Source organism: Cupressus sempervirens, chromosome 3 (genome assembly GCF_028749045.1).
Source record: "Cupressus sempervirens isolate cs-2001-9-10 chromosome 3, ASM2874904v1, whole genome shotgun sequence".
NCBI lineage: Eukaryota > Viridiplantae > Streptophyta > Pinopsida > Cupressales > Cupressaceae > Cupressus > Cupressus sempervirens.
This window is the reverse complement of record NC_143120.1, coordinates 336,881,535-336,896,196: the sequence shown is the minus strand read 5'-3', so window position 1 is coordinate 336,896,196 and position 14,662 is coordinate 336,881,535. Positions and strand designations below refer to the sequence as shown.

General features: G+C 33.8%; 1 protein-coding gene across 2 annotated transcripts; it reads left to right on the top strand.

Annotated features, from left to right (window-relative positions):
• Positions 1-6,090: 6,090 nt before the first annotated feature.
• On the top strand, positions 6,091-14,657 carry LOC149566362 (GDSL esterase/lipase At5g33370-like). 2 transcript variants are annotated; one of them, XM_089817391.1, is made up of 6 exons: positions 6,091-6,107; positions 12,029-12,267; positions 13,280-13,407; positions 13,498-13,740; positions 13,948-14,200; positions 14,431-14,657. In XM_089817391.1, the coding sequence occupies exons 1-6, from the start codon at positions 6,091-6,093 to the stop codon at positions 14,655-14,657; spliced, it is 1,107 nt and encodes a 368-aa protein (XP_089673517.1). The 2 variants fall into 2 exon arrangements, with proteins under 2 accessions (XP_089673517.1, XP_089673518.1); XM_089817392.1 differs by lacking the exon at positions 6,091-6,107 and having other exon boundaries at positions 11,991-12,267.
• Positions 14,658-14,662: the final 5 nt, after the last annotated feature.

The following is a 14,662-nucleotide window of genomic DNA, read 5'->3' as shown; positions in this document are numbered from 1 at the left end:
TGGTGAGTTACATGAAGAAATCTATATGGCTCAACCTCCTGGATTTGTTAAGAAAGGTAGTGAAAATCTAGTTTGCAAATTGAACAAATCTATTTATGGCCTTAAACAATCACCTAGAGAATGGTATTCTCAAATTAATTCTTTCTTCATTTCTCAAGGTTTTACTAGAAGCAAAAATGATCCTAATTTGTTTATTAAACATACTACCGATGATATTATCAATGTTATTGTTTATGTAGATGATTTAATTCTCACTTCTAGTTTAGACATTTTGATTTCTGATATTAAATTCCAACTTAAACAAAAATTTCAAATGACCGACTTAGGTATCTTACGTTACTTCTTAGGTATGCAAATTTTTCAAACTCCTAATGGTATATTTGTTTCTCAAAGCAAGTATGCTTATGATCTTTTAGAAAAATTTAAGATGAATGACTCTAACCATGTTTCAATTCCATGTGAATTAGGAACTAAATTAATAAACGATATGAATACTCCTTTTGTTGATGAAACTTTGTATAGACAATTAGTAGGAAGTTTAAATTATTTAACTCTTACTAGACCCGATATTGCTTATAGTGTTGGTTTAGTCTCTCGTTTTATGTCTAAACCTCAACAAACTCATTTTAAAGTTGCTAAACGCATCTTAAGATATATTAAAGGAACTATTAATATAGGCTTATTTTATGATCCAAACTCTGAATTTATTTTACATGGCTATACTGATTTCGATCTAGGTGGAGATCCCAATGATGGGAAATCCACTTGTGGTTATGTTTTCTTTGTTGGTTCAGGTCCCATTTCTTGGAAAAGCAAAAAGGAACACTCTATTTCCCTATGATCAACGGAAGCTGAATACAAAGGGTGTACCAATGCAGCTAAAGAAGCTTTGTGGATTCGAAGACTTCTTGATGATTTTGGTCTACTTCAACAATCACCTACACCTATACATTGTGACAATCAAAGTGCTATTGCCTTGGCAAAGAATCCAGTATATCATGCTCGCACTAAACATATTTCACTTCAATATCACTTCATTTGAGAACAAGTTGAAGACAATCAAATTATTCTTCTTTATTGTAAAGGAGAAGATCAAGTGGCTGATATCTTAACCAAACCACTTTCTAAAGAGAGATTTCAGTTCCATTGTAAAAATTTGGGTTTGCAACCCGTTGAAGTACACTCCCCAAGTAAAGCTTAAGGGGGGGTGTTAGAAAGGTTAATCTTTCCTTGGATATATTTTAATTAGGATATTCCAAGGGTCCCTACATGTAATTTTTCCACTTGTACACATGTGGAGGACATGTCATCATTTGTCCATTATTCCACATGTAAGGACAACTCTTGTTTATTTCTTTATTTAGTTTATCCTCCTTAAGAGGATTGTGACACTTTGCACACACCTATTATGAATGTGGCATTCATAGAAATGGGAGTTACAAATGCAACTCCTCTCTCATCTCTATATAAGAGATGCTCCTCCTTCATTCTTCACAACTACACACCACTCTAAGCACTTGATGTTATTGTATTGAGCTACCTTTGCTCCAACTCTCTCTCTCTCTCTCTTCTTTAGGCATTTGCCTTCATTCATAATAACTCACAAGGGGTTTTCTTTGCTTTCCCCTTATAAATCCTTGTCTCCATTGTTGAACCATCTTGGTGTATGCTCTTGGAGTTGCTTATCTCATGGTAACATTGTTTCACACTTAACTTACTTGGATTGTTTCTCGTTCCTTGCTCAACATTATTCATTTCTTACAGTTCCTTAATATGATTATGAATTATATCAAAACTACAAAGTGTGATGTTCTAATAAATAGAGTACCTACGAGATTTTTTTCTATGGACATATGTCTTAGAATATGTGACCCTTTATTCCCTTATCTTTTTTTTTTGTGTCTATGGTCCTTGGTAGAAATATTTCCATTTGCAGCTATTTTCAAGCCCTAAAAGGTATCAATTTTGCTCCTACTTTTCCTAGGACTTGACATACCAACAATTTGTGGATGATACTATCATGTTTGGGGAAACCCAAAAGAGGGAAGCTAAAAGGTGGAAGACTCTTCTTAATGATTATGCCACTATGTTAGAGAAAAAATCAACCTCCAAAAAAATAAGATGTTCTTCTACAATACCAATTATGCCATTCAAGATGATATTTCCAAAACAATTAACTATGTTATATCTTTTGTCCTAGGCATCTACCTTGGCCTTCCTTTTGCTGTTAAGAAGCATCCCATAGCCTTTTGGAGCAAGATTGTGGGTAGATTCCAAAGAAACTTGTGATATGGAAAAAAAAAACTCCTTATTTAAGGGGGACAAATATAACTCATTAAGGCATGTCTCTAGAGAACCCATGTTTACTTCGTGTCTATGGTTGTTATGCCAAAAAAAATATTCAAACCCTTAGAAAAAATACAAAAACATTTCTTGTGGGCTAGTATAGAGCACAAGAGGAAAAATTTCCCTGGTCAAATTGGTGACAATTTGTAAACCCCTTGCCTAAGGTGGTCTACGAATAAGGAAATTGAAGGAAGTGAACAAAGCTCTTATTTCTAAGATAAGCTAGCAACTCATTAAAGTAAAATGATATTTGGCTAACATCTTGTAGGCCAAGTATATGCCTTGCTCCATAGGTAGTACTATGTTGGAGAAAAGAAATGTTATTAGTGCTTTTCTTCTTAGGAAAGTTATTAACAAAACTAAAAATATCCTAAGAAAGGGAAGAAGAAAATGATAGGCAATAGGACTAAGTCATTTTTTGTCTAAATTGTACAATGAAGATAGACAACTAAAAGATATTTTCCTTAATAGCTCGATGCAAGACTAGTTAAAAAGAACTTTAGGAGAGAAAGTTGGAGATTATCTCGTCTGGAAAGAAGGAAGAGTGAGTTAGGCAGATCTTATAAATCTATGGGAAAGACATAAGGAAATGGGGAGAATACTAAATATAAGAAAAAGTAAGGTTGAGGAATTGACTAATCTACTTCCAAACCCCCAGCTATTTAATTTCACCACTGAAGATAGGTTGATATGGAGATATTATAGCAATGGTTCAATCTCTATTAGAACTTCCTACCTATCCCAATTCCAGATTGAAGAAATGAAACTAAAGTGGAACCTCTTTTAGACTCCTAAGCTCCCCCTTAAAATTAATTTCTTCTAGTGGGCTATGTTCCATAACAAAAATTTGACCTTGGATAATCTTTCTAAACATGGGATCCACCTAACTAATAGATGCATTCTGTGTGAAAAGGAAGAAGAAACTATAGACCACCTTTTTATGAGTTGTTCCTTTTCTAATGACCTATGAAGTCTAGTGTTTCAATCTCGCCAATCCCTTTGGTTTGTGCCTAAAATAGTTAAAGACTTTCTCATCACTTGGAATAACTCTCCTCTTTCCCACCCTATTTTTTTAAATCTTTGGTGACACACTGTCTGAATTATTTCTTGGAAGATGTGAAAAGAACTAAATAATAAAATCTTTAGGGAGGAAAGAAAATATGTTATATATTTGTTTCATATTATTAAGAGAATGGTTTAAGGTATAATGTCAATATTGATTCCTACCCATAATGTTATGTTTTCCCCTCTGTTTGTGAAACTAGAATTAAACAAACTTGGCATATTAATCAAAACCTCACCAATATTAAATGGTTTAACATATAGAGAAGGAACAAAACTAAATAGATCCATCTAGACTAAAACTAGAGGAAATGCAATGTGGATGGTTGCTCAAAAGGTAACCTAGGTATCTCTCATATATGAGGGCTAGTTAGGAATAATAGAGGAGACATGGTCCAACATTTTTCCAAATATATAGGTATCAATTCAAATTATTGTACTAAAGGGTTGGCTATGTGGTAGGGTATCAAATCTCTTTAAGAGCTAAGGTTGGACAAAGTCATTTTGGAAGTAGGTTTGAAACTCATTGTTGATATCCTCTTGAAGAAAGCTAAGCTCCATCATCAATCCAAATAACTCCTCACATGGCTACCTATAAAATTTCAACCAAAACCCATATCCAAGTCTAAAGTTATGACTCTCAGAAGTTGATACATCATTCTCCCATTCTTGAAAGAAATGCAGCTCCTACAAGTGATTGTCTATGAATTTCTACAATTTTATTGGATCCAACTACATTAGTGCCCACTCAGATAACCATGTACTCTCTATTTCAGGTAACCTATCCCATTTTATGAGGTATCTATTATGATGACCATGCCTTTTGGAGGTAGTCTACATGTCAAGAATTTTGGCAATCTTTTCCTTCTTCTAATTGGGGAGGTGATGTTGCCAACACACCCCATGGCCCTCATCTATATTGGGAACAACTCCATGGAATGTGTATAAATAAAAAATATTTAAAATAGGGGAAATATCAATATTTTCTAGTAAGCTGACCTTATAAGCATTATTGTTAATCTTTTTTATGATTTCAGAAGGCCCAATCTTTTTATACTTCAATTTATAATAGGTTCCTATATGAAACTATTCATGCCTCAAGTAAACCATCACCAAGTCACCAACATCAAATATTTTTTGTCTCCGAGTAGCACTTGCAGTAATCTTGTAATTCACATTACTATCCTGTACCTTTCGTCTGACATCTTGTTGGAGCTGGTGAAGGTGTTCAGCAAAAGCAACTCCATCATCACTAATTTTGTCTCCCAAGGGAAGTGACACAAGATCTATAACACCTTGAGGATTTCAACCATAGACAATTTTAAAATGGATATTTTTTGATGGATCTATTAATAGAACTATTATAGGAAAATTCTTCGTAGGGAAATGCCAAGTCCCACTATTTAGGCTTCTCCCCCACAATGCAGCGTAACAAATTTCCCAAACTCTGATTGACTATTTTTGTTTGTCCATCCATTTGAGGATGATAAGCACTACTAGACTATAATTGTATTCCTAATTTCCTCTAGAGAGTCCTCCAAAATGGCTCAAAAACTTAGTGTCTCTATCAGAGGTAATGGTCTTTGGAAGGCCATGTAAACAAACAACTTCTGAGAAGAAAAGTTATGCTACTCTAGTTGCGTCATTGGTCTTTTTACAAGCAATAAAGTGGACCATATTTTAAAATTGATCAACAACCAAAAAAATAGAATCATTACCTTGTTGAGTATGTGGGAGACCCAATACAAAATCCATACTCATGTCAGTCCATGGTTTGGTGAGTACTAGTAAAGGCATGTATAATGTTGTATTCTATGAATGTGCTTTAGCCACTTGACAGATTTTGCACCGTGCCACATATTTAGTGATGTCCCTCTTTATCCTGGGCCAATAATAGTTAACTTCAACCAAGTGTATTGTCTTTTATTTTCCAAAGTGTCTAGCTAGTCCACCACTATGAAATTCCTTGATAGTGTTTTACCGCATGGATCTGCCTAGTATACATAGTTATTTATCCTTAAAGAGGTAGTCATCCTGCATGAAATAGTCACCTTCCACATGATCCAACTTACTAAAAGATGAAGCCTTTAACTTACTAAAAGATGAAGCCTTTAGCTATTCTACAATTTTCCAAAAATCATCATCAATTTCATACAGGGTCTTAATAGCATCAAAACTAGTGACCTCAGTTTCTATTGTGATTAATAGTGTAGTGCACCTACTCAAGGCATCAGCAACCTAATTTTGTTTTCCAAATTTATGCTTTAAGAAAAAAATGTATCTCTATAAGAAAGATACCCACTTGACATGTCAACTATTCAACATGTTTTGTGTGATGAGATATTTTAGAGCAATATCATCAGTAAACAGCACAAACTCACATGGGACTAGATAGTGCCTCCAATATCTTAATTCTTGAACAATTGCATAAAACTCTAGATAATAAGTAGAATAATTCTTTCTAACTTCATTCAATTTCTCGCTAAAGAAGGTCATGGGCTTACCTACTTGGCTAAGAAAAACACCTATCCAAACACGTCAAGCATCACACTCTACTTCAAAAACTTTTTCAAAGTTTGGAAGTGTCAATATAAGAGCTTCAATTACCTTTTTTTCAAGAACTTATAAGTCTCTTCAGCATCTAGTGTACATGTGAACTCCCTTCCCCTCGTACAGTCTATTATGGGTGCTACAATACTGCTAAAATTTTAGATAAACTTTTGGTAGAATGTTTCCAATCCAAAAAAACCTCATACTCCTATTATACTAGAAGGACTAGGCCATTCTAGGATTGCTCTTACCTTTTCTGGATCCATCTGAATACCAGCTTGAGAAATGAAAAAGCCCAAAAAGGTCAAACTAGTTTACATGAACCTACACTTCTTCAAGTTCATAAAGAGATTCTCCTTCCTTAAGACACTCAAGATGATCCTTAGATGTTGTAAGTGGTCCTCCTTGCTTCTACTATAGATCAGAATATCATTAAAGTAAACTACAACAAACTTACCAATGTAAGGTCCCAGCATTATATTCATCAGTCGCATGAATGTTGTAAGTGCATTTGAAAGCCCAAAAGGCATAACCATCCATTTGTACAAAGCATCTCCTATCTTAAATGTTGTCTTCCATTCATCTCCCTCTCAAATGTGGATTTGGTGGTAGCCACTTCAAAGATCTTGCTTAAGTACTTAGCCCCCAATAATTCATCCATCATGTCCTTTGTCTGAGGAATAGGAAACTGGTACTTAATGATAATCTAATTGATTATTCTACTATTGATGCACATCCTCCATGTGTCATCCTTATTTGGAATCAACAATGTAGGTACTGCACATGGACTCATGATTTCCCTAACTAGACCCTTTTGCATCAATTTTGTCACTTGTTTATTCAACTCCACATGTTGTGTTGGATTCAACCAATATGCTTCTTGATTAGGCAAAATTGCTTCAGGAGTAAGATCAAGACGATGTTGAATATCTCTTTTGGGTGGGAGACCATCAAGTAGTTCCTCGGGAACAACATTAGCAAACTCCTCCAAAACCTTCATTGCCTTAGGTGGCACCATGTTTTCTTTTTCTTCTCCTATTTTTAGTACTAGTACATAACAACAACCTATTACTTTCATTTCTTTGACAACTTCTCTTGAAAAAACATGGTTTCATTCTTCTTTTCATCCTTAAGAGGCAACAAAACCACTTTAGAGCCATCCTTCCAAAATGTGTAAGTATTTCTCTCCCCATCATTCATGACCTTCCTATCATATTTCCATGGTCTTCCCGAAAACATATGGCAAGCATCCATAGGGAAAACATCACATTGTATCTCATCCCTAATTTTCCATGGTAAATCTAACTAAACATCTTTTTCATTTGTTACTTCATTTCCTTTCTTAAACCATGTAATATGATAAGGGCAAGGGTGCTTCTCACATTCTAAATTTAATTTTTCTACCATTTTTCTAGACACCCTATTCTCACAACTACCCCCATCAACAATAACTTGACATACCTTTCCACCAGAAGTGCATCTAGTTCTGAAAATGTTGGTCCAAAGCCACAAATCATCAGAGTTCTTTGCAAGAACTTTTTTTGCTGGGATGATCATTGATCTCCTCATCATGAGGGTTCCTCCCACATCTGGTGAGACTTCTTGCTCCTCCTCTTCTAGTTGAGCCAAGTTCACTCTAAGTTGTCTTCCTTGATTTATTTCTGACATGTTATAATTTGAGGCTTCAAAGGTTCTATGTCCTTCTTCTCCACATTTGAAATAGGTAAAGGGCCTCCATTGGGTTTCCCATCCTCTTTTGCTACCATAACCTCATCCTCGCTAAAATCCCCTTCCTCTTTCTTATTTTTTGGGATCTTCTCTAGAGTCTATATTTCTTTTGAATCCTTGGGAGGATTCTTGTTGGCCGTAGTTAGAACCTCCTTGAAATGGTTTTGAGGGACCCCTTCTTCCTCCTCTATTCCTCTAATTGTATTGTTGAATCTGCTTTTCTTCAGTCTTTAGAGCTAATTGGTAGGCTTCCTCCATACTATTAACATGATGCATGCTCAGTTCATCTTGGATAGAAAATTTAAGGTCATTCATATATCTAGCAGTCACCTACTCATCATCTTCTTGATGCTCTATTATCATGGATAGCTTATAGAATTCATTTGTGTACTCTTGTACAGAAGAAAGATTTTTCTTTAAATTTTGGAACTTACAAAATAGGATTTGTGAGTAGTCTAATGGTAAGAACATTTCACGAAGCTTTTTCTCCATCTTGCTCCATGTTTTGATCTTTTCCTTTTGTTTTCTGGTTCATTCCTCATTGCATGTCCCTTGAATTTTTTGTAGGTAAACATCATCTTCTTTCCCTCTACCACAGGCTTCAATTCAAAAAATTTACCCATTTCATTTAGCCAGTCTATCAACTTTTCTGGCTTAAGACTACTAGCATAGTCTAAGACTTTGATCTTGATCCCTTCATTTTTCCCTCCTAAAGCCCAAAGCACTCTATCTTCACAATTGAACTCTTCCAAGGGTTCTTCTTCATTTTGATTAACACCTCTTTGATTTACGCCTTCATCTGATTTGTCCTCTCCTTGTGCTACTAGTATTCCTTGATTATCCATTCTCTCATTTAGTTGTTCAATCTACCTCTACATATCCAACATAAATCTTTTCATGGAGTGACACCTCCTCTTCCTCTTCCTCTTCTTCTTCCTCTCCTAGCCATCTTCCCGCTCTGATACCAAATGATGTAGCCTAAAACCCTATTGAAATAATACTTAGAAAATAATAACACAACACAAATTTTCAAAATATCAAATTCTTTATTCAACTTCTCCAACTCTATCCTACCTTACAATGAAAGAAAATGCCTACTTATTACAGTTTTGAAAATTACCATATTTGGCAAATTTTTGAAAAAAATAGAATTTTCCATTTTTGGTAATTTCCAAAATCCATCCTACGAATCTCAATTTTTTCCAAGAAGAGCCCCCAACTAAGGCAAGATGAATTGCCAACTAATCTATGAAATCAAGAGTATGATTTCGGATTTATTAAAAATGCAAATTTCTTAAAAATTGGAAAAAAAACACAAGAACTCAATTTTAGAGGTCAAGATAAAATTTCAGGCTCCAGAAAAAATGTTGAAATAGCCATCTATCGAGATGAGCTCTATCAGCAATCCAAATAACTCCTCACGCAACTGCCTATAAAATTTCAACCAAAACCCATATCCGAGTCAAAAGTTATGACTCCTGAAAGTTGATACATCAGCACATCAAACATCAACTAAAAATGTAAACATGAAAATAAATTTAAACACTCATACAAAGAATACCAAGAGTTATGTGGAAATAAAAAATTAGAAAATTCATGGAGAAGTTAATTCTCATGAAATTGACACTTGTTAGGGTGACACTTATTAAGGCATTTCTTACAAAGGCTCACTATCAATTTTTCTCATTTTCACTTGAGCTAACTACCCTTAAATATGAAAATGACTAAGTGTTAATACAAAAAATCTCACTAATAGTACTAATGGATTTACCTTCACAAAATTTGAAAAGAGATTGAATTCACCATTGAGATCACTATCACTAGTTCATATCAAAGCACAATAATTAAATATTTGTATGATATAGATTGCATCAACAGATGACCAACAAAAATTATCAAAAACAAATTTGTAATTAGTTAGCACATCAACATTACACAAGTCACATGAAAAATGGAAATCTCTACTTCTTATACCATTTGATACCATCAACCTTGCTGACTAAACTAATTTGAAATAGGTTGCACCAAGACATTCGTGTGGTAATGAGGAATGAGATGTGGGTCACCTCAATTAGTGCTACATCTCTCACACAAGCCAATATGGAATGTCATCTTGAAAGCTATTAGTTTGAATGGTAATGATGAACACATTACATAACAATAGTTGGGACCAAAATACAAATGAACACACTCCAAATAGGACTGACCCCAAACAATTGATCCACCATATGGTGCACACAATATAGAACCACCACTAAGATGGAATAAGGGTAAACATCTAAAGCAATATTTTTGTGAATACTTCTATTGGAATATGCATAGACTATCAAAAAATGTCAACTTATAAAATAAGACTATCAGTAAACTCAAATTGACACAACCCAAAATAAGAAAATGTATAGGATATGTTGAAATAAAAATGTCATGAATAACATCAACTTAACATCCTAACATAAACTAGTGACCTATATACCCAAAACTACTATAGAATCATAACATTTTTTTGTTTGAGACCAACAATACCAAACCTTACCAAATTTAGGGATAGCATATATATACTTCATTCCCAATTAAAATATTTAGACCTTACCCAAAACTCTCATACCCTAATATACCTAGTAGACTAGAATCATTTTCTTCATCATCCTCCTCTTCCTCTCCCTATCACATTTTTTGAATAGTATCAGTACACATCAATGGGTTATTTTTACCCATATTCAATATAGAATTTTCTAGCTATGATGTCCTATATGTCCCTATCACCGTCATCAATCCACTCCTACTTGCACTCCAACACACAGTTACTTAGTTAACTCAGCACATTGTTTACTTCATCATTCAATGGACCTTCCATTCTCATGAAATTTTGGAGCTATCTATCCTCAACTTTGAGAAGAATTTTATTATTCTTAGTAGAAAAGAAATACACAGTGACAAAAAATGAAGCTTTCTTTTTATGAAATCCTCTCCTCTTGCTTCAATAGTGACTAGATCACAACCCTAAAAGTGACATCCTTCATTGGATATTTCCATAAATGCACAATGAACACTAAACTTTCTATGCACACAACCTAGATTTATAGATAATTCTTACACTCTTGCATAACTAATTGTATACAAAAAATTAAAGGACTATTATTCTAGGTTGACACACTATAATCTTACCATAAGGCTTTGATACCTTGAAAGAAAACATAGATTGAATGAGAAACCTATAGAATGAAGTTTGAGATTATATTTGTGTTCATTCAATTTGTAGGAAAATACATAACAAATTTCATATAGACTATAGAGAGGAGTTAGTTCTAACATCAACGCTAGAGAGCATGACATGAATAACATGGGAGGTTGTAGATAATGTTAAGTCATTGATGGCGGACTTTTGCATAATAAGATGGCTAGCTGATTAGTATTGATAGAAGAATAATTAATTTATTTTGACATATAGAACTTCTACTATCAATAAAATAAGATAAATTATACTTAAAAATATTTATATTAGTATTACAAAAAAGATCTATATGATTATTGAATATTTATAAATTGTATTGATTTAAATATACTATTTCTACCTTTGCCACAATCTAAATTGAAACTCATCTGAATATTATATTTGATTGCATTATTGTTATGTGGAAAATAAGAACACTGTTGTTAATAACCCTACCAATTCATAACAAAAAAGATCTAAAACATACTTATAAACAATATAGTGTCACTTGTTTAGCAAATGTGATCAAGATGAAGAAGCGTCTATAAAACTAAAGATATATAATTATTAAAAGAGATGAACAAAATACTCATGTCTTGACCTGCCAGAAACTGGGCCAACCTGTCCTGCTACATAATCATTCAAGCACCAAAATTAACTTGGCCATCTTCAAACTTTTGAAATGCCATAACTCTGTAGATAGATAGCGAATCGAAATGTAAGAATAATAATAATATAATGTTCATTTGTGCTCAACCCAACTCAAATGTCTCACTATTTAATGTCAAAAAAACTGCCTTCTCTGCATAGCAATCAAAACACATAACAAGACAGCTTATCGTGGTAAAGAGAACAATAAAAGAGTTGCCAGAGTGTCTCATATAAATACTGTAACAGTCAGCCAACACGATAATTCAAGTAAACAGCTCTCAATTGGAGGCATTGAATGAAGATATGGTCAATCGAATTAGGTGGCACAAGTTATAGCTTCTCTCGTGCATCATCTTATAACCGCCTTAAATTTAGAATGGAGGAGCACAGGAATACTATAAAGCTTAAACTAGGTATAGTGATTTCATTCCCACATCTTCCATCTGTGTAGATCAATTACATCGTGTGAAGTGAGAAGAGAATGGCAATCCATTTTGGGTCACTTCTTCTTGGATTGCTTGTCATATTATCATGTTGTTTTTGTGAGGTAAAAGCAGCGCCTGCCTACTTTGTTTTTGGAGATTCTCTTGTGGACTATGGCAACAACAATTACCTTGTCACCCCTGCAAGAGCCGACTACTATCCTTACGGAATAGATCATCCCACTCATAAACCAACTGGCAGATTCTCTAATGGACTCAATATTGCTGATTTTATAAGTATGTGATAAGTTATATGCAATTTCAGTCCCAATATTCTATACTTAATTTGTATTCTGAAGTCGAATAATCAGATATCTGTTTTTCATGATTCATTCAGTCTCATTTAGTTGATTAATTTAGATTTACATGTATGACTGACTTTTATCAGGTGCAAGTCTAGAATCATTTTGTTGTTTTTAGTCAGGTGGAAGTCTAGAAACATTTTGTTGTTTTTAGATTTGATTGTGTGACTTTTTAGTATAGTTTCAATTTACATTTGAATTCTATAACTGTAATTTTCTTCTTACATTATTATCTTTTCTATGCAGTCATGGTTTGAAAAATCTATGTATACAATTTTCAAGATATAATACGCAGTCATGGTTTGAAAAATCTATGAAGTAGTTGTGAACTCATCAAAAGGGTTACAACTTTTTCCCTGGAAACTCTACTGTCAAATTTCTAGCAATACTGTCAAAAATTTGATTAATGTCTTACTAGTTTTTGGAAATTTTTCATTTAATATGTTTTTTTTTTTTTCCCTAAATTTCCTTTATCAACTTAAATAGGTTGAAACTTCTTCTATTAGAATCAAAGAATATTGTGTGTATTTTGTAAGTTATCTAATACATGATAGTGGACTAATCTTTTATGATATCTTTTTGTACTCAATAGAATATTTTATTTTATTTTATCTTTAATGAATCCATTTCAAATTATTCATCAAGTTTACTAACTCTAAAATGCTCATGATATTGTATTTTTTCAAATTTCAATGTTATATCATTATTATAGTAAAGTTATGATAATGATTTCTAAATTTATTCTTTTCGTTTCTACACTTTTTAATAAAAGTTTCTCTCAAAGTCAAACAATGACCTGCCCAGTCTTTGGAAAGTTCAATGTTGTGAACTATGATACAATTTTTTTAATATGTGAACTATATTGGATCTAGTTATAAAAACTCAGTAGAATTAAAGACATTGCTTAATCATCAATTTTGTGAAACAAACTAGTTCATGAATTGCAGGCATGAAGCTGGGGGTGGAATCTGTACTACCATATTTGAATCCTTTGCTCAACGGGGACGCATTGCTCAGGGGTGCTAACTTCGCTTCTGCGGGCATTGGGATTCTAAACGACACTGGAGTGCAATTCGTATGAATAATTTTCATCCTATTCTTGTGACTCATAGTCATTTTACTACTACCAAAGAGAATGAATCAGGATTATTTCTGTTTAATGCAGTTAAGTATCATCAGGATGCCACAACAGCTCCAGAATTTTGTTCAGTATAAAAGCAGGGTGGCACAGATCCTCGGAGTAAACGAAACTGACAGGTTTGTTAAGGAGGGTCTAATGTCTATCACTCTAGGAGGAAATGACTACGTCAATAATTACTACCTCACTCCTGTCTCCCTCAGATCCATTCAATATAGATTGCCGGATTACACACAGTTTATAATCTCCGAATATAAGAAAATTCTCAAGGTACTTTGTTTTTCCTTTTATATAAATATTTTAAGTTCTTCCGTTATACCCTCCATAGTCACCATTCTTTGGCATTATATTATGAAGAAATTAAAATTGAAAAATAAATCAATTTTGACTATTTAACACTTTTAACATAAGAATCAAGTATAAGTGTTATAGTTTTATAATTTATATTATCTGGTTGCATTTTACTGTTAAATGTAGCAATTGTACGACTTGGGAGGTAGAAAGGTGCTGGTAACATCAGCGGGACCATTGGGTTGTGCTCCTGCAATAAGGGCCCTCAGATCTGTCAATGGCGAATGTGTTGGAGATCTTCAGCAGGCCACTTCGCTTTATAACTCACAGCTGAGAGTAGTTATAAATCAACTCAACACTGAGGTTTCTGCTCAAGTTTTCACCTTTGCCGACAGCTACCAAATGAACATGGGCTTGTTCACTAATCCTGCAGCATACGGTAAACCCAACCTTACTTGCTCTCTTTACTACAGCAGAGTTCATTGACCTCTTTAGCTTATCTGTAATAAATACTGCTTAAATGTTTTATGAGATCTTTTTTTTCGTAGTAAAGTTAAACTTATGAATTTTTTTTAGTTTGTTTCAAGGATATATATGTATTGAAATTTTGTGTAGCACCGCTATTGAAACTTTCTGGTACTCTAAATCTTGGGGTGTTTATGTTGTTAGGATTTGTGGATTCAACGAATGCATGTTGTGGACAAGGAAGATACAATGGAATAGGGCTCTGCACTCCAGCTTCAAATCTCTGCAAAAACAGAGATGCATATTTGTTCTGGGACAATTTCCATCCCTCTGAGAGAGCCAACAAAATCATTGTCGACCAGTTTTTTGACGGCTCTTCTTCTGTCATGAGCCCTCTTAACCTTAGACAGATGATGAAACTAGATGACTGACTATT

Bases quoted from the DNA above. Each gene is read 5' to 3' on its own strand.
- LOC149566362 (XM_089817391.1), top strand. The intron at 13,408-13,497 runs GTATGAATAATT...TGTTTAATGCAG, and splicing joins ACGACACTGGAGTGCAATTC to TTAAGTATCATCAGGATGCC. The intron at 13,741-13,947 runs GTACTTTGTTTT...TGTTAAATGTAG, and splicing joins AATATAAGAAAATTCTCAAG to CAATTGTACGACTTGGGAGG.